The sequence below is a fragment of the Grammomys surdaster genome, unplaced genomic scaffold (assembly GCF_004785775.1).
Source record: "Grammomys surdaster isolate TR1022 unplaced genomic scaffold, NIH_TR_1.0 172, whole genome shotgun sequence".
Taxonomy (NCBI): Eukaryota; Metazoa; Chordata; class Mammalia; order Rodentia; family Muridae; genus Grammomys; species Grammomys surdaster.
Genome location: NW_021604620.1, coordinates 9150168 through 9171243, shown reverse-complemented (window position 1 = coordinate 9171243; position 21076 = coordinate 9150168). Strand labels below are relative to the sequence as shown.

Here is a 21076-nt window from a genome sequence, read left to right as displayed (position 1 = left end):
TAATTTTACATTTTACACTAACACCCATACTTCAGTTTTCAGTAGTTTACTTCCCAGTGCAGTCTGTGGTAAATCAACATATTTGTTTAAATCCTCTGAGCTTACGGAGTGGAAGTCTCTTCCCTGGTTCACTAGTAAAGGCAGAGTGGTCACTGTAGTTACTGATAATTCACAGATGTTCTCATATGTGAACAGACCTTTAGTGTGTGTGTATATATATATTGCTTGTAGTTCCAAATGCTTATTATTTTTTTCCTGTTTACCTCATCCTCTCTTTAGTCACAAGGGGTAAACAAGGCAACTTTGAGGTTTAGGAAAACTTACTGTCTCCTGTAATTAATAATTAGGTACAGTGAAATAAAGTATTGTTGTTTGTCTCTAAGACAGCATATGTAAAACAGGAATTTAAAGGCCAATGAGGTGACTCAGCAGGTAAAGGGCTTGCCTCCATCTCTCCAATCTCAAGTCCTGAGATTGCAGGCATATGCCACCACGTTTTAGCTGTGGCCTAAAATACTTTTTAGTGTTGAAATGAGCCCCTATTTGATCCAAGGTTTGAGTTTCCTCTTGAAGCTAAATTTTACCTCTTAGGAATAGAATATCTTTTCCCGTGTTACTGTTATATGGATGCCGACACACACACATACTATTCCAATTACCTGACTAAAAACTATTTAATTTTTACTAAATTGGAATTGTATATTTACTTAAATTCTGATTTAATACCTAGTTGTAGATTAGTTTAATAGTGTTGTAAGGATTAAGTGACATAATTAATTTTTTACTATTATGTTCTGTGATTTAGAAGAAACAAATTTCCATAATAGCCAGCCATATAGATATTGAATGATTCTTATTAATAATATATCTAAACAAAGTGAGAAAGATCCTGGGGTAGAATCCAGGGTCTTCTGCATTGCTTGGCTAACACTGTACCACTGAGCCATATTCCTAGCTATGAACAGGACTTATCTTGGTTTATGATTTAATAAACTATCTTATTTTAATTTATGGATGGAAGTTTTGTCTTTATGTATGTCTGTGCATGCTGTGGAGACTAGAAGAGGACATTAGATCTCTTGGCACCAGAATTATCAATGGTTGTGAGCTGCCATGTGAGTGTTGGGGATGGAACCTAGCTCCTCTGGAAGAGCAGCCAGTGCTCTTAACCACTGAGCCATCTCCTCAGCCCCATGTTTATGATTTTAATTGTGAGGGCTGCCTTTTGTTTTATTGTGACAGGTTCTCTCTGTATAATCCAGGCTGGCCTGGAACTCTCAGTCCTGCTGACTGAGCCTCCCTAGTGCTGGGATTAAGCATGTCCTTCCATACCTGGCTTGAAGGCTTTTTTCCCCCCTTGATTACATCTTCTGTAAGTAAACTAGATATATGTATCCCTTCAAAATTTTTTCATTTCTTCTACTTCTCTTAAAATGTAGGCTTAGCTATATGTTTTTGTTTCTGTTTGTCAGATGTGAAATATGTCCTACAAGAAGAATGCATAACATACAATTAAAGTATAATTATAAAACTGACCATTGAGTATGACTGGGTCTAGAAACTTAAGCCTGCCAGGTTCTTGGACTGTCCCTGTCTATACTTCCTGAGGATACCTTTTTTCCTCTACCGGAGGTCTCCCTTGCATTAACCTTGAGGAAAGCATTTACTTGCCTATCTGGATCTTGACCACATACACACTGAGTTTGCCTGGTTTTGAACACTGTCCTAAGTGGATATGATTGTACTTACTACATTGAAATTTGTTCATTATTTTCACTTGAACTTACAATAAGGGACTTAGCATAATTTCTTCTTGTTATTATTTATGGAAATAGTTGCTGTTTATAGTTTGGTAAAATATGGTTTGTGATGGAGTAAAGTTGCAAATACTTATTCTTTCCCCATTAGTTACCACAGCTTTAATAGACAGAATGGGAGATGCCAAAGACAAAGTTCGAGAAGAAGCTCAGAATCTGACACTGAAGCTGATGGATGAGGTGGCACCACCTATGGTAGGCTTATGTTTGAATGAGCATGCTAATTAGGTAGATGGAAATGATAGCAAACCAATAAACCTTCAAGAGGCATAAATAGTAGAATTTTAAATAGTGGATCGTTGCTAAGGTTTTAAAGAAATTCAAATTCAATTTAAAGAAATTCAAAAGATAAGGTGCCAGTATATAGGTTTTTTTTATTTACCTTTTCTTTTTTTTCAGTTACTTAATGTTTTTACAAAAACATAAAGACTTGAGTGATTTGGCAGTTTGTAGTTGTACTTCGCCATTTTCTGGGTTTTCTTACCTGTAAATTATAAAATACCAAAATTTTTATTTTGAAAACTACTGAATATTATATTAACTTCTGCAACTCTTTCAGAAACAAGAAGTTTCTTTATTTTAATAGGTGGTTATTGATTATGTAAAGCATATTTTATGACAACTTGTGTTTTCTGAATATAGTAGAAATGGTTTGCCCTTAAGGATGTATTAATTATATTGGATGCATTGCTGTCAGTAAGAAAACCTAAGTTTGATCTCTAGGAGCCTGCCTGCCTGCCTGCCTGCCTTCTTCTCTCCTTCTCTCCCTCTTTTTTCTCTCTCCTTCTCTCTTTCTCCCTCTCCCTCTCTTTCTCCCTCTCCCTCTCCCTCTTCTTCTCTCTTTCTCTCCTTCTCTTCTTCTCTCCTCTCCTTCTCTCCTTCTCTCTTTCTCTCTTTCTTCCTTTCAAGTTAGGCATGGTGGCATATATTTGTAATCCCAGGCAGAAACAGACAAATCCTTGTGGCTTGCTCACAAGTCAGTAGTCTGGCTTAGCCAGCTTTGACATGTTCTAGGCCAGTGAGAGTCTTGTGACCAGAGGAGCAACACACAAGGTTGTCCTCTGCCTTCTAAATGTATACATACATTTGTACTTGCACACATATTCACCCACACACCTGAACACACATGCACATGTATGTATGGACATACACTAATAATGTATTGGTCTATTTTATGTTGTTACAACAAAATGTCTGAGGCTAAATACTTGTAACAAAAACGTAGTTACTTCATGCTTTGGGGGTCATAGTTTTGTTTGCACAGCCCCAGCTGTGTGACATGGTGACATGGTGACATGGTGCATCATCTCATGGAAGACGGCAACGTGATGGCAGGGATGGTTCATGGTTTTGAGAAACTAAGAGTCAAGACAGTGGCTTATTTGTTTTTAGAGATAGCATTTCTCTGTGTAGCCTTGGCTGTCCTGTAACTCTCTGTAGATGAGGCTGGCCTCGAACGTACAGAGAGCCACCTGCCTCTGGCTCTTATGTGCTGGGATTAAAGGCAAGTACTACCACTGCCTGGCTATTCTGTCCTGTTGCTTAAAGGCACTTCCATTAAAAAAATTTATTTTATATGTATGTATGTGTGTATAAATATGTACACCATGTGTATGTAGGTACTTGTAAAAATCAGAATTGGGTGCCGGGTGGTGGTGGCGCATGCCTTTAATCCCAGCACTTAGGAGGCAGAGGCAGGCGGATTTCTGAGTTTGAGGCCAGCCTGGTCTACAGAATGAGTTCCAGGACAGCCAGGACTACACAGAGAGACCCTGTCTCGACCCCCCCCCCCAAAAAAAAAAAAAACAAAAAAATCAGAATTGTAGTTATAGAGGGAGTTGTGTGGGTGCTGGGAACTGAACTCATATCCTTTCCAAGAGCAGCAATTGCTCTTAACTATTGAACCATCTCTCTAGCCCCCAGGTCTTTCTATCTTAACACTGAGGACCAGGCCTCTGACACATAAGCACTTGTGCAGAAAACCACGGCCAAACTGAAGCATGGAAATATTTTGAAGGAGAATAAAATAAGCTGATATGTACACCACAATTGAGAGGGTAGCTTAATGCTCATAATATGCACAGAGATACCATGTGATGCTTAAAGTATGTTACATATATTTAATACATCATGAGTACTGAGTTATAAAGGGAAACCAACTCGAAGGGATTTAGTACTTAGTAGCACTACTGTTTAAAAAGGTTTTGTGGATAGTCTTTACTGGTTTACATTTTAAATTGTTTCTCAGGTAACATCTGTGTATATTTATCTTTAGACATAGATGTAAACATTTTTATAAAAAGGGTTCCAGAGTTGAGTTGCCTGATACAGGTTATTCTAAATAAGATGTATGCATGCATGCATATATGTATGTATATATGTGTGGTGGTGGTAGCAATGGAACCTAGGGCCTTGTAGATCTCAGTGGCAAATGTTTTGTTTTTGAGCTATATACCTAGCCTTAGTTAATATTTTTAAAATTCACAAGGCTAATGACCCGAGTTCAGAGTTTGGTCCCCAGAATTCATGGTGGAAGGAGAAACCTGACTCCTAAAAGTTGTTCTTGGACCTTCACTCACGCAATCTTCAGTTATACATACATATACCTCTCATGTAAGTGCAGAAGCACATACACACAAACAGTAAGCACATTTAAGAAAGATTTTAAAAATCAACTTTCGGATTATATTTTTGAATACTTCACACACACACAGTGAGGGTGGAGGATGAGAATGTGGATTTGGTATGTTAAGTCAGCTTTCTGCATGTGGAGCGACAGTTTATGGGACAGTTTACTGTGTTTAGGAAGATAGAGTTGAAATCCTCACTTGACTATTCCTAAACAGTTGTTTTGCATCATTGGTGTAAGCTCATTTTTCCTTTCCCCACAGACTAGGTAGTCATAAAATGACCTATTCCAAATGTTTCTGTATTTGTGCCTGGCATTAAAAGAGAAAGGCTTTCGTTATAAAATGTTTTCAGTTGTCCCATGCGACAGTCTGCTGTCGGGAGTTCACCTCTGTTGAATACTTCTTAGACCACTGTGCCTATAATTTCAGCATTCTTAGCATAAATGAAACCCATGTTCTTGGAAATGCTTAGATGCTTACATATGGGATATGATGTTTCTCATAATTATTGAAATTTAAAGTGAAAAGTATGTAAATAAAAACTCAGAATTGTGGTTTAGCTCTCAAATGGGCAGGAGCCCACAAAAAGAAAAAACAAAAAACCTTGTAAATATGAGTTGAACATCCCTGATCTGAAAATCTAAAAGTTTTTGTTTATTGACATAACATTAATTCTAGAAGTGGAAAATTCCATATCTGATCCACATGATAGGCTATAGTTAGAATTTAGCTGCACTAAAATTATTATATAAGTTATGCTCAGGTTATATGTGTAAAGTAAGTATGAAACAAATATAAATCTCACATTGGGTTTGTGTCCTAGCAATAAGGTTTCTGTTACTATGTAAACATTCCAAAATTTGCAAAATGTCTCACATATGGAGCACATCTGATACCTGATGGCTTGATTGTAAAGTTGGGAAAACAGATTTGTCACCTGCGTTTCCTAACTTGTCATGTGTGTCTACTTGTTTTCCTAATAGTACATCTGGGAGCATCTGGCCTCTGGCTTCAAGCACAAGAACTTTCGATCTCGAGAAGGCATGTGCCTGTGTCTTATTGAAACCTTGAACATGTAAGTCCTGTGTTTACTGAAATGGCTTTCTTTCTCTTAGTCATTTCTCAAGGGTTTTTTCACAGGGTGAAGGAAGAGTGGAAATAAATTTTAAGTAGTTATTAATTGATTTCCCAAACAGAAATATAACCTTAATTCTACTTTTGTATATATGATATCTTTCATGTTAATTTTTGAATTTGCCATTTTTTACTTAGCCATCCAGAAGTGATGGTTATAGGCCTAATTATGTTAATAACTTTGGATCTTTTTTTCTGTTAGTATCTGTTTCAATGACTCAGTGACTCATTGCTGTGTCACATATTAAAGCCATTTCCCCACATACCTTTTACCAGTTGACCCTAGGCTGGATGGAGCACTGTGGGTGGCTGCCTGGACTCTGTACCATACACCTAGTCATAGCGGGCAGAGTCTTGATGGCACAGGTGTCACAGGGCTAAGATAGAGGCAGAAGGAGTGTAAGCAGAGGCTTTTGTTTCTATTCTAGAAGGCTCTTCCAGACTGTGAAGTATGATAGGTAATATATAGCCCCTTTGAACTTTCCTGTGGCATGACTTCCTCTTCTTCCACTGCTCTGGGTCCTACCTGCTAGCAAGGCTGGTCAGGGTCTTCAGTCAGCACACTTTCTGAGTGTTAGCATTCCTGTCCATTGCATTCAACCTCGACATCAGAACATTAGTAAACATAAGTATCTCCTAACTTACTTTATCTCACTGTATATTAAGACTCAACTCAGATTTTCTTAAATAATCAATAGGCTGCCAGGGTTGTCAAACTGCTGTTGAGAATTTTGCCCAGTTGAGTCATGTGCTGACCTTCGTTTTCAGCATCTGTCCTGATTAGTTTTATGTCAGTTTGACACAAACTATAGTCGTCTGAAAGGAGGGAACCTCAGTTGGGAAAAATAGTTCCATAAGATCAGACTGTAAGGCAGTTTTTTAGTTAGTGATTGATGGGGGAGGGCCCGGCTCATTGTGGGTGGTGCCATCCCTGGCCAGTGGTTCTGGGCCCTATAAGAAAGCAGGCTGAGCAAGCCATGGGTGCAAGCCAGTAAGCAGGAACCTCAGTGGCCTTGGCCTTCTTGCCTCCAGAATCCTGCCCTGTCTAGCTCCTGCCCTGTATGTTTCATGGTCGCAGTAGTAACCCTACCTAGGACTGCATCATCACACCTGCTCAGGTCGACTTTGTGTTGCTTCGCATCACTTTGCTTGTTACTTGTCTTTCCTTAACAGTCTGTGTCCATGCTTTCCATATAGAGGTAAGAAGGGCCGGTTGGTGTTGTCCAACGTCTTCAATCCCAGCATAAGGTAGAGGCTGGTGGGTCTCTGAGTTGGAGGCCAGCCTGGTCTACAGAGTGAGTTCTAGGACAGCCAGGGCTAAACAGAGAAACCCAGTCTCTAAAAACTTAACAGAAAAAGTAGAAGAAAAATAAGATAGCACTAGGATATGTTGTTCACTATTTAAATGAAACTAAAATTCTTTTTCCCTTAAATTATATTTAGCTTTGGGACTCAACCACTGGTCATCAGCAAGTTGGTGCCTCATTTATGTGTCTTATTTGGAGATTCTAACAGTCAGGTAAAAAATTACTTACCTTCAAGCATTGACTGGTCTTTTTTGAGGGTGGGAGGGTGCACCCTTTCTTGTGCTCTTACCTTATTTAAGCCAGTAAAGAGAAAGAAGGTGGATAGTGAAATCCTCCCTCCCCCCTTTTTTAAAATTTTAATTAAATGAAGGTCTGGCTGTTATGCTCAGAATCTACTGGGCTCACATGATCTTCCTGCTCTACCCTCCCAAGTAGCAAGGACTACTGGCCTCTTCTCCCTCTCTTTCTCCCTCTTCCCCCTTCTACCAGGGGTTGTTTGTTTTGAAAGGAACTTAAGTTGCTTGTCAGTACTTGGGCTGATAGTAAAGACAGAAGGAATTGAATGGTTAGTTCTTGTTTTGTCAGAGTCAGAGACTTTCTGGGTTCTGTAGTCCAGTGTTCTGTTAACTGTGAGGCTAGATTGTTAGTGGACTGTGTGCCTGGTTGTGCTTATATAGGAATTATTGCAGCTGTTGATAGTCCTGTTTAATAGGGAAGGCCTCTGTGTCCATGGTGCATCTCTTTACTTGATGTGTCTGTGCTTTAGTCAGGAGGCAGGGGTCTGCACCTACCTGATCCCTCCCGTGTAAGTCAGCTGTAATATTTCTGTAGCTGCCCCTCAACAGTTTATAGATTTTTTTCTCTTCAATTGCTGTTTTATTTATAGACAAAGGTTTTCTTTTTTCTCCCCCCCCCCCCCAAGCTCTTGAAGTCAATTGATCCCCCCCCGCCTTAGTCTCCCAGGAAGCTAGGGCCGTAGGTGTGTGCCATCACTCCTGGCTCTTAGTTGCTGTTTGAAAGTAAGTTTTTCCAAAAGTAAGTGTGGTTTTTCAGGTTGTTCTCTTTAGGCCCCATTCTTTTTCCCCTCTTATATAGAATATAAAATTTATCATTGCATCTATTTGTAAGAGTACACCTCAGTGGTATTAAATACACTTTCCGTGTTTTGCAGCTGTATCACCATCTACATGCAAAACTTCCTCAGCACTCAGACTGTCTTCATGAGACAGTTACCCAGTCCTCTTCCCCAGTGGCTGGCCATTACCCTTCTCCATTAGTGTGACTACTCCACAGACCTGGTGGACACAAGTCAGACTGGTCCCATTTATTTAGCACATTGCCCACCACAAGTGATCCATGCTGCAAAGTGTGTCAGAATCATTTTTCATAAACACAGGCATCACATTTCGTGTATGTAGTCATATAAAAATAGGCATTTTTTGTTTTTTGGGTTTTTTTTTTAGTTTTTTTTCCTACCTTTTGGCTATTCTGAATAATTTTAGAAATACTGATGTACAAGTTTTTTGTTTTTGTGTTTTTTTTTTTTTTGAGTTCAATTCACATCCTTGGAAGGCAGTTTTGTTTCAAGAAAATTAATTAACTGTATTTTTGAAATCCCAATTGTTAGCTTTTGTTAACAGGTTTCTATTAACCACCTCCTCTCTTTTTTTGATGGTAGTAGGGATTGACCCAAAGGTCTCTTACATGTGGGTTAAGTGCTCCATCGCTAAGGTCTTGACTTTCTTTAAATGGGTTTTCTAGGGCTTTCTTGACAGACCTTTGTTTTGGTTTTTCCATTAATAAGGTGTGATATTATAATCTACTCAGGGACTGAAAAGGCATTCAAATCAGCTTAGAGTGTCAGTTTGGGCCTACTAGTTTATTGTTACCGTAAATGGAAGTATGTGTCACATCTGAATTTCTTTAAAGTGTCTTGAATTCTTTGACAGGTGAGAAATGCTGCAATATCAGCTGCAGTGGAGATTTATAGACACGTCGGAGAGAAGCTGAGGACTGATTTATGTAAAAGAGACATTCCCCCTGCTAGGTAGGTCTTCCGATATTTATTTTTTGCTACAGTTGTATTTTTGTTTACTTTATTAAGGTAAATATTACAGCCAGGTGTGGTGGTGGTGCACACCTTTAATCCAGCATTGGGAGGCAGAGGCAGGCAGACCTCTGTGACTTGGAAGCCAGCTTGGCCTGCATAGAGAGTTCAGGTGAGCCAGGGATGCAGTAGCATGCAGGTTTAGTATCCTGGGCTTCCTGGAACCAGTTTATAGACATAGAACTGTACCAGTGCCAGGCACTTGGTGCTCCTTTGGCTTCAGGTTTCCTTCAACTCTGCTGTGAAAGTGCTTAATATTTTCAGGGTAGGGTGGGTGTGAATAGAACTTCCTCCGCACATAGTCTTGCCACCTCCAGTGACAGCTTTATTTTTCCCAGTCTGTACATTTTTCATTTCCCTTTCTTGTCTTCATTTTCTAGGATTTCCTGTGTACTGTTGAGAAAGTAGAGTGGGGTACATTCTCCCCTTGTTCTGATCTTAGAACGATTCTAGTTTCTTCACATTAAGATTGAAGTTAGCTGCTAGGTTTTAGAGCACACCCTTAGCCCCAGCACTTGAAAGGCAGATGTCGGTAGATCTTTGTCAATTTGAGGCTAGTGAGACCCTGTCTCAAAAAAAAAAAAAAGAATAAAAAAGAATGATGTTAGTTGTAGACTTTTGGTAGGTGTTCTTTTTTCTTAAGAGTTTATACTTTTTAAAGTTACATTTTACTTGGGCTCCGTACATGGGCTTTGTACACCCTGTACAAGTGTGGAGGTCAGAGGACTACTTGGGAGAGTGTTTAGACATCTTGCAAGCACCTTTTTTGTCCACTAAGCTTTTTTTTTTTTTTAACTTTTTATTGGTTCTTTTTGAATTTAACATAATACACTCCAGTCCCACTCATCTTCCCCTCTGCTTGTACCCGACCTTTACTCTTGCAACCTCCCCACAACAGAGGAAAAAAAAATTCTCGATGTGGAAGCTGTAGTGTTTTACAGTGTGTCCCTCAGTACACCCTTTTGTCCAGACTTCTTTGCTTGCAAGTGTTCACTGCACTGACTTGTTGGTCTGCTGCAGGCCTCTGACTTCTGCTACTCCATCAATATTGGAACCTCACTGGGACCCCTTGTGTATTCAGATGTTGACCTGTGTCGTGGAGATCCTATAGTTTTTGGATCTGTAGGACAGCCCCTTTATGGTCTCCAACAGTTCATTGATAAGGTGGATTTTGCGGTGGGCCTATTTAAAGCCCTGGATCTGGGCCTGAGAGGTATCTGAGCTACTCAGCTCATACCCTCAGGGCAAGCTTACCGCCACCACCACCACTACCACCACCATCATCATCATCCTTACAACCAGGATCAGTTCTCCCACTCTCCTGACCCCGTGGCCAGCTCTCCTACCTACCATAGATGGTGAGGGATGAGGGAGGTGGGGAGGCCATCTCTCGTTAGTCCACACCACCACTCAGCAGACAAGGGGCAGCAGGGCCAGCTCTCCTACACTCACACCCTGGGGCTGGCTCACTCTCAGCTCCCACAATCCAGGGTCAGCTCCACTGTCTTGCCCTGGTGAGGGGCAGGGCCAGCTCTTCCTCTCTGATAACTTTGGAGCCAGATCTTCTGTCTGCCGAAGGCGGCAAGAGTTTCTGGGAGGCGACATACAAGTGCCCACTCTAGTGTTCATATTTTTGGGGCCAGCCCACTTGTAACTCCTGCAATGTGTAGATCCTGCTGTTAGTACTGCAGCTGGCAAGGGGTGGGGCCAGCTCTATGCTTCCATGTCTCAGGCGCTACCTTTCCCATGGTACCCAAGTAAGAGTGGGGCCAGTTCTGCACAGCTCTGAGACATTAGCATGTCCCCAGGTGGCAGCCCAGAATAGGACTGCTGCCTGGCCTTTGGTGGTAGCAGACTCCTACTATTTCAGGGCCGTGGATCTAGAACTGGCCCCCATTAGGCTGTTACGACCCTCGAGTCTCCAGTTTTGACTTTCTTCATTGTACCCAGAGCCTCTGTTTCTCTTTCTCTACCGTTTATTTGCTCCTCTTAGTGGCACCCAGGGTCTCTGAGTGTCTGTGTTCATCTCAGGAGTGGTCTCAGGAGTGCTATGCCCTGTTTGTGCATTGTGGTACCAGGCAGAGGTCATCTTGGGCATGGTTTCCCCCTTGCCCCACTCCAGGCCAGTGGTTATCTTGGCCCAGCCAGCTCAAGTTGCTTCTTGTGAGGGTCATTTGTTTTAGGCTCACTCCTGCCTGGGCCCTTGGTCCTAGGCAGGATTCTTCTACTGTTCAGCTTGTTTCTTATACTGGGAACCAGTCTGGGCCTGCCTGGTACCAGACTGATGGTTGTCTCAAGTTAGCTCCCTGTCTAGCCCCATGGCACAGGACTGGTTATCATTGTTTCAGGTTCCCTTTTTAAAGTTAATCTAATTATTTAGATGGTCATAACCTCTCTCCTTTCTGCCACCTATGGATGTAGATGTGACACAGCAGCCACCCCTGCAATCTAAGGGCAGGCCAGTAACCTATTTTTCTACCTCTAAAAATTCATTCTGATCAACTTCTTAAGTATGTAGAATTAAAACTAAAAGTCAGTTGGGCATTTTAAATGTAAAGGTTGGCTGGGCAAAGTGACTTTTTGTTGTTGCAAATTATCTTAATGGCTACTAACATTTTTTTCCCTAGAGCCTGTATTGTAGCCATTCATTTTCTACTCGTATTGTTTGTATACTTTCACCAGTGGTCTATGTTGTTAGTTTTGTTACTGACTCTCAGTTTCTGCTGGTAATATATCATGGCTTCTTCTTTTTTTAAAAGGAACATAAACACGCTTTTGTAAAATACCTACAGAAAAATGTTGGGCAATTTAAACAACATATCTTTTTTTGGTTTTTCAAGACAGGGTTTCTCTGTGTAGCCCTGGCTGTCCTGGAACTCACTCTGTAGACCAGGCTGGCCTCAAACTCAGAAATCCGTCTGCCTCTGCCTCCCAGGCGCTGGGATTAAAGGCGTGTGCCACCACCGCCTGGCTAAACAGTATATCTTAAATGAATACACAGTTCAGAAAACAAAGTGACGCGTATAAACAGAAATAAGATGAGAAGAAGAGGGAGGAAAGGGTAAGGGACGATAAGTGACAGGGATGCAGAGAGTAAGTCAGGTGATATAAAATAACATAGGAAGGAAAAGCTTGTTACCATAGTGGATACTCAAGCAGTTTATGAACAAATGCAAACATTGAGACAGGAGATCAGTATGTAACCTTAGCTGTATCACTATGTAAACTTAGCAAAATTTGGAAACTTAGTTGTTTCTACAACTAAAAAACTAGTTTTATAAAATCGTGACCATTAAGCATTTAAATTAGGCTTAATTTAGGCTTTAAAAATAATATTTCACCTATTAGATTGGCTATTATATACAAATATCATGGCTTCTGATTTCTGATATAGAGGAGTGTTCTTTCATACTTTTTTTTTGCCATTTGACACTTTTTAAAATATTTATTTTGCAGTGGGGCAGGGGTTAGTTTCTTGATACAAGGTTTTCTTATATATAGACCAGGTCAGCTTTATACTGTTTCTATATAATATATCTGATATATATTCTATCAGATAATAATATATAAACATAATGTACAAACAGATATAAACATATATACCTAAATGCTCCATAGTTTCCTGAATAGGCTGATAGGTGTGTGCTACCATGACAGTAGAATATGTTCTCCATAGAAGTGTTCTTTTCAAGTCTCCTGTCCATTTGTTAGTCTGGATTATCTGTTTTCTTCAATTATTTTTTATTTTTATTTATGTGTGTCGATATGAATAAATGCCGTGTGCTGTGCCTGTATCATGGATCTTGGGTTACAGACAGTTGTAAATTATCCTAACCAAGTAGATGCTAAGAACTGAAGCCAGATGAGTAGTCTAGAAGAGCAGTAAGCACTCATAACTGCCAGTAAGCTGTCTGGCCAACCCCTTATGAGTCTTCAGAAATAGGACTTGGGAGAAGTCTTTCTGTGTTGTAGATACAAGCTTCCTTACCTACATAAGATTGCATTTATCTAATACTCTGTGACTGGAACTTTTCTTTTCCTGATAGTAGGTTTTTTGCTTGTTTTTTATGTACACAGCTTTTTTGTTAATTTAAAAAATGATTCATGTGTGAGTATGGGCAAAGCATTGTTTGCATGGAGAGATCAGGACAGTTTGTAGGTAGGACTCAGTTTTCTCTAACTTCACATATGATTTCTGGGGAGAGCGCTGAGGTGACCATGCTGGGCAGCCTTTTACCTGACGAACCATCACATTGGGTCTTTTTTGTTGGTCTATTAATTTTTTAGGTTAGCATGCAAAGTAAGACATTCTTTTATGGCATTTTCATATCTGTGTTGTTATCCTTCGTTTGTAGTCGTTTCTACTCCTCACTGCTCTCCACATACTCCTGTTACAGCTCGTGCTTCCATTCCTTTCCCTAGATAGTCCCTGCCCCCTGCTTTCTTGTTTATAATCTGTTGCCCACTTCCATGGTATTAAGGTCCTGTGTCATGGTCATCTTTCTAGTTTAATGACTTCCATATACATTTTAAATACAAACACATATATATACCCATATATATAAATATAGGCATACTTGTAAGATTTTAAATCTAGGATCTGCATATGAGAGAAAATATAGTATTTTTCTTTCTGCATCTTGCTTATTTTACTGAATGTATCGGCTTTCAGTTCCATCTATGTTTATGTAAATGTCACAAATTTTTCTTTATACCTGTATAAACTTCTGTTTTGTATATATTCCAAAGTTCTATCCATTCATCTGTTGATAGCCATCTAAGAGATTTCTTTTCTTATTTATTATAAATAATTCAGCAATAAATATGTATGTGCAGGGGTAAGGTGACAGTCTGCTCAATAATTGTACAACCAGTTCATGTGGCAGTTCTGTCTGTGTGACATTTTTCTTTTCTTTTTTCTTTACTTTTTTTTTTTGTCTTTTTGTTGTTGTTTGTTTGTCTTGTTTTTTCGAGACAGGGTTTCTCTGTGTAGCCCTGGCTGTCCTGGAACTCACTCTGTAGACCAGGCTGGCCTCGAACTCAGAAATCCACCTGTCTCTGCCTCCCAAGTGCTGGGATTAAAGGTGTGCGTCACCACTGCCCAGTGACATTTTTCTTTTCAATGTAGTTCTTAGACATTTCCTATATGAATGGAGGGAAAATTCGGGGCGTTTGTTTGAAACCGTGCCTCATGCCATAGCCTAAGCCTGGAACTCATGTAATCACTTCTGCTTTAACATCCTGAGTGCTGGGATTCCCGTCATGTACCACCATGCTCAGCACGAATGGAGTTTTCTGTACCCATCTTGGCCTGTATTACCACAAAGCCCTCCTCCTACCCCTTGTTCAGTGATTTTTTTTTTTTTGTCCTCTGGCTAGTCATGCCCTAAGAAGCAATGAGAGTTGGTGAAGAGCTGCCCCCTGCCCCTTCCTGACTCCCAGGCTTCTCACTAATGCACTGTGCTGTGTTATTTCTCCTGATGATGCTTCATTTGCATGTAGGAGGAATCAAATGACCTTTGTGTGAGTTTTGTATACCAAGTGGCTACTGACACTTTGCTTTTTCCCATGTGTAGGGTATTTTCTATTCTTTTTTTTGGCATTTTAACTTGAAAAAAAAAAGTTTTACGTGCATTAGTGTGAGAGTGTCAGATACCCCAGAACTGGACAGTTACATACAGTTATGAGCTGCTATGTGGGTGCTGGGAATTGAACCCAGATCCTCTGGAAGAGCAGCCAGTGCTCTTAACCATTGAGCTATCTCTCCAGCCCCAAACTTGTTTTATTAATAGTGGTTTGAATCCTTAAGATACTAGAAACATTAAAAAAAAAAAATCAAACTTCATCAACAGGCTAAAATCGACTTATTTTTATTTACCCTCCTTTTTCTCTTTCACTATGCCACTTTTCCCTTTTCTTTCTTTTTTAATATTTAATGTCAAGAACTGGTTTTATGCTAACGACTCATTTAATGCTCCTTAGTTGTAGTGACTCCATTCTAGCCTTAATTCCCCTGCTGCTCTCTGTAGTTTCCAAATGTCATGTTGGATGATGCTCTCTAAGTCTAAAGTCACATCTTGTTTATACTCATATCTTTATTTCAAGCAACTGAAGAACAATTAAATCATAGTTTTAAAATAATTTAAAGAGATGTTCTAAGAAGCTGTGTGCTGACAGCTGTGTACTAGTTCAGCACTACACAGTGCTGTGCATGGCTCACTGCAGCATAGCTGAGAGTCCAGAATAAACTCTTGACTTTGTGGGCCAGTGATACATATCAGCAGTGCTAAGAGCATGCACAACAGTAAGGGATGCTTACTGTATATTTTGATATCCACATGCAGAGTTTCATCCCCCTCACGGCATACTCAAGAGTAATGAAAAAAAACAACAACACTGAATCAGAGGAGCTAAAGCGATAAACAATTAGAAACCACTAGACAGGTTTTAAACACTTGGAATCAAATCATATGCAGCAAAGAAAAATGTTTAATAATTTGATCTATCAGTGATAAACAAATTTAGCAATGTTACAGCATCTAGAATTAGCCTACATGAATCAGTGTTTTTTTTTTTTGTATACCGTAATAATTTTTCTTTATACCAACAGTAAACACAGAGAAAAAAAATCTTGGATTTTTTTTCCTACTCACAGTATTCTCAAAAAATAAAATATCTTAAAAATAAGCATAACCAAGGGCGTGAAGGACCTCTTCAATGAGACCTCTGAAGAAAGACAGTAGAAGATGGAAAGACATCCCATGGTAGAATTAATATTGTGAAAAGGACTATTTACCAAAAGTTATTTACAGAGTCAATGCAACTCCAGTAAAGTACCTGTCTTAATTTTTCCAAAAACAAAAAAAGATATCCTAAAATTAATATGGAACCACAAAAGACCCTGGATAGCCAAAACAATCTTGAGGAAACAAACAAACAAAAAACAATAACTGCTGCTGGAGAGCTTACCATTTCAGATCCAAGCATGTATGAGAGAGCCATAGTAACACAAATAATCCGGTGCAGTACAAAACTGGACAGATGAACAGTGGAACAGAGTCAAAGAGCCACACACGAGTACCTGCAGCTTCAGCCACTTAACACTTGAGCCAAAAACAGAAACTGAAAGAGAAAGCATCTTCAATGAGTGGTGCTTGGAGAACTGTAGGAGAATGAAATTCAACCTATATCTATCACCTTGTACAAAAACTAGCTCCAAATGGATCAAACACTAAATGTGAAACCTGAAACAACACCAACCCTGTGAGAAGAAAACATAGGCAGTACCAGCAGGATGTAGGTGTAGGAAAGGTCTTCTGAATAGGATTCTGTTTGCCCCAAATTAAGGCCAACAGTTGATACGTGGGTCTTCACAAAAGTAAAATGCTCTTGTGTCGCTTAAAATAAAAAATAAAATAACACCAAGTCTTGGGTCTCAGGGGAAAAACATTGAAACAGATGGCTATAAGCTAATGTAAACAGGCAGCTTTTGTGGAAATTTACAAGCCTGAATAGTCATAGACCTCGTAAATAGATAGCCTTGGCAGACAATACCAACTTAGATAAGGACAAGCAAGTCATAGGCAGAGTCATAGTGACTTGTCCCCTGAACCTTCACCCAGCTGATACCCGGTTCTGAAGATATCCGTATTCCTCCTGAACACCCACACTCCAGTGTCATTCCCTTCCCCACATCCTGCCTTTCTGTGTTTATACCCCTGTGTGAATGAATTACGATTTGAGAAAAAATAAATTATATATATAAAAAAAGATTAATTGAGGCTGGAGAGATGGCTCAGCAGTTAAGAGTGCTGTCTGCTCTTCCTGAGGTCCTGAGTTCAATTCCCAGCAACCACGTGGTGGCTCACAACCATCTATAATGGGATTCAATGCCCTCTTCTGGTATGTCTGAAGACAGTGACAGTGTACTCATATACATAAAATAAAAAATTAAAAATAAAAACAAAAAACAAAACCAATTAATTGGGTGAAGAGGGAGCTCACAGAATGGGAATCATTGCCAGTTATAAATCTGACAGAATATTGATATCCAGAGTATATAAGAACTCAAAAAGCAGTGAGTCAAAACAAGCAAACAAAGAACCATTGAAGGATGCCACCTTCGACCTAAACAGTGCTTCTCAAAAGAAGAAAACAAAAGGCTAAGGAATGTCTCTGAGTAACTAGGGAAATGTAAATCAAAACAGCCCAGATTTTATCTTACTCCAGTCAGACTAGCAAAGATCAATGGAACATCTGCCAACAGTTGCTGGAGGGTCTAAGGAAGGAGGTGGTGGTAAAGGGAAATCTTATTCATTGTTAGTGGGTTTGCAGATTGGGGCAGCCAGTGTGGAATCAGTGAAGGAAGAGAATTCTCAGAAAGTTAAAAGTAAATCTACCATATTACTGAGTTATAACACTCCTGGACATTTGCCCCAAAGGACTCGACATGATACTACATAGCTAGCTGCTCAGCTATGTTCGTTGCTGCTGTATTCACAATAGTTAAGAGACTGAGACAACCGAAATGTCTTTCAGTTGACAGATGGGTGATGGAAATGGGGTACATATTCCCTATGGAATACTTCAGCTGTAAAGAAATACGAAATTATGAGTTTTACAGTAAATGATGGAAATTAAAAAGATCATATTAAGCAAGGTAACTCAGACACAGAAGGACAATTGTCACATCTTCTCTCTCATCATAAGTTCCTAACTATAAATTTTCAAGTGTGCGCACATATCCTGGAGTACCTGCAGAAAACAGCAAAGTAAAAAGGGACCATCGTTAGAGGAGAGGTAGGAGTGGAACAGTAGTGAAGGGATCAGCAGGGTACAAGTGCTCTGAATGAGAGAGATGTGTGTGGGGTAGTAACGATCTATCTAAAAAAGCCTGTATTATGTGCTATGTCTGTATAAATATGTATACATAGTTGAAGTCTAAGAGCCAATGAAAATCCCAACACCAGGCATAGAAGCCTTCTTTTGAATTATTGATCAGCCAAGGTTGTCCAAGAGACTCCTGAAACATTACAGGTTATTGCTGTTATCCTTGTTTTGTTCCCTAGAGGTGGAAAGAAAGTCCCTATTACTGAATACACAGCACACTGTCAGATACTAAGCCCAGAGTGACCCTTCACTGGAACTCATCTGAAAGCTCTCTCCCTGAGGAATAGCTTTTGTGGTAACACAAGGCACTACACAGCTTTCAAAGGAGGGAGCCAGCCAACTGTCCTACCCAGCTATGATGTCTATGAACCACGACCATGAGCAGAAGGACACAATAACTCTAAGGATTCAGTAGTGCCATGCATACCATGGCAGTAACCAACAGCTCTAATTGAACCTAAAACCCCCTCAACAAGAAGAAACCTAGCCAGCTTCCCACAGCTAGTGAAGTCATGGATCTTGGAGAAGAACCTATAGCCACCACTTTACTAAACCAGCACCGTCTGAGTACATTCCAAATAATTGTCCTTGTACTCACAGATGGATGTATTCTTATGCCTCATCAAAGAAACTTCTCTTTCTAACAGTCAGAGACCATTGCAGAAACCATAACTAATCAAGATGCAGAGTTGTGGAGCCCAGTCCCAGTGGATAAATACAGCTACAAAGCGACTCGTACACCTAAGCCAAGGCTCAGGGAATATTGCTGAAGAGGGGCAGAAAGATTTTAGAGAAGCAGGAAGTTTACTGTGTGTGGGAAAAGAGTTTATAACTTTTCAGAATGTCAATCATAGAGCCATCACATGACTCAGCAGTTCCGTTCATAGCTGTACGAGCAAGGAACAGACAAACACGTCTCTACAAAGACCTCTGTGTAAGTGTTCCTGACTGCAGTAGTCATAGTCAGTAAACCATAGAAATACCTCTCGCCCACACATCTGTCAGCTAGTGAGTGGATATTCAAATGGTGTGTATCCGTGCAGTGGAATATGAAGAGCCCAATCATAAACAGCTCTATACTCTATGATTCCATTTGAATATAGTAACCTGATATGCTAACTTATAAGTCATGTATGGTCTACAGCAACAGGAAGTGGATTAAAGATCGCCTAGGACTGGGGATAAGTGAGAAAATGGGGAACAGCTACTGCTAATGGGTGTGTGGGTGTTCATTGAGATGATAAAAATGTAAAATTGTAACAATAGTTGTACTACTCAGGAATATTCTATCAACTACTGAGTTGTACATTTCATTTTCTTTTATTGTGATACTGGTGATAAACCCCAAGGCCTCACACAAGCAGCACAGATACTCTACTGCTGAGCTGCACCTCAGCTTTGCTAGACACACTTCAAAGGAATGAAGCATATGCTATTTGAAGTCTGTCTCAGTAATGCCCAAAGAAGATGTGCTCTGAACACCTAACTTTAATTTGCTGTTCTTCCTGGGAGCCTAGGACTGCACTTACGTTACAGTCGTTTTTCCATGTCTGTCTTTCTTAACCTCTATACATCTGAACCTTCCTAGAGTTTCTCTGGCCTCTTAATGTACTGTGTTCTTTTGGACACCCCTGTCTTTGCTGTGCTTTTCTTCCATTTAATTTGCTAATCTCACCTCGCACACAATTATTTAAAATGATCTAGAGCCTTCTTTCTGCTTTTTGTTTCCTTTTTCTTTAGATTGTATATGTAAAGATGTTCTGTTAAGAATAGCTATGCCTTTCATTTCAGCATTCAGAAGGCAGAGGCAAGTGGAATTTGAGTTTGAGGCCAACCTGGTCTGTATAGGGAGTGGCAGGCCAGCTGTGACTGTGCACTGAGACCCTGTCTCAAAAAAATTCTAAAATACGTGTTGAAGCTTAACGATGGGGTTGGAGTCTTGAGTGAAGTCTGTGTAGGAACTTATGCTGTGCTTGTATTTCCTATAGTGTATCTTTGGTAATGTTTTGAATAGGAGATGAAATATTTTTAAATAAATACCAGGGAAATAAATTCACAGGAAATGTGGTTTCCTGTGAAGGTTGTTGAAGGAGTGAGACTGGGAAGAAGGGAGACCAAGGAGAGAGGAGGAGAGCATAGGAGGAAAGTGTGTCTTACAGCAAGGTGTAAGCGCTTGCTCGTTCCCAGCCCAGCCTGGGCCTCACTCGGCCTTTGGAGACTCTCCTTTTTTCCTTCCCTGTCATGGCTTCTTGAGATTCTTGTTACTGTCCAACTGTCTCAGTTGCTGCTTCTTTCTAGTGAGGCTGCTTGTGCCTTCCTTCCTTGCTCCATGTTTTATTGCCTTACTTTAGTTCCATGCAAGCCCCTTTTCTCTTTTGAACTTTCTGTTTGTTGTTTATTCAAGACAGGTTCTTCTGCCTAGATTGGTTTTGAACTCACTGTTAGCTGAAGCTTCCCTTCTTCAGCGCGTACTCCTGCTTTCTGCCTCTCAAGTGCCCGGATTACAGGCATGCACCCGTCACCAGGCTCATCCTGAGCCTTTTGTCTTAAATTTCCTAGTCTCATTTTCCTAATTTTTACAGTAGTGCTGGTCTCAGGCTTTTGTCATTTTCTTCTTGTGTTGTTGAGGGAAACCAGCTCTTCATGCAGCCTCACATTTCTCACAGCTTCACACTGCTTTGTCCTCAGAAAGCTTTTCTAAAGCCTTGCCTTTCTGTCTGTGGCCCCTCTGGAATGTTTCTGAGGAGCCAGCTTCCATTTCCAGGGTCCCCTTGCATCGCATGCCCACATCTTCCTACTTTAGTGTCTGTTCAACCCTGAGGCAGGTATGTGTTGTAGATGACGTGACCTGTGTCTTTCCTTGCAGATACAGAAAACTGTATTTGTTAGATCTGTTGGGGTTGGAGGTGAGAGTAAGGTTTAGAAATTGCTTTATAAGGAGTTCCTAAGAGGTTTTTAGCTAAAAAACTTTTCCTTTTATTTTATATGCGTGGGTGTTTTACCTGCATGTATGTCTTTGCACCATGTGTCTGCAATATTTGTGAAGGCCTGAAGACGATATCAGATACCCTGGGACTGAGCTACAGCTGATTGTGAATGCCATATTGGTGCTAGGAATCAATCAAGGACCCTCTGGAAGAATATCCAGTGTTCTTAACTGCTGAGCCATCTCTCTAAACCCTCCCCTCCCCT

The 21076-nt window shown here is 40.2% G+C and overlaps 1 protein-coding gene and 1 pseudogene across 1 annotated transcript in view; one reads left to right on the top strand and one right to left on the bottom strand.

Annotated features, from left to right (window-relative positions):
* Nucleotides 1-21076, top strand: part of Clasp2 (cytoplasmic linker associated protein 2) — a 178060-nt gene that overhangs the window by 22989 nt on the left and 133995 nt on the right. Inside the window, exons 3-6 of the mRNA XM_028767296.1 lie at nt 1909-2012; nt 5431-5522; nt 7025-7100; nt 8838-8935. Of these exons, the coding sequence (XP_028623129.1) occupies nt 1909-2012; nt 5431-5522; nt 7025-7100; nt 8838-8935 (370 nt within the window). The remainder of the gene's footprint in view (nt 1-1908; nt 2013-5430; nt 5523-7024; nt 7101-8837; nt 8936-21076) is intronic.
* LOC114621208 lies at nt 11336-11454 on the bottom strand (annotated as a pseudogene).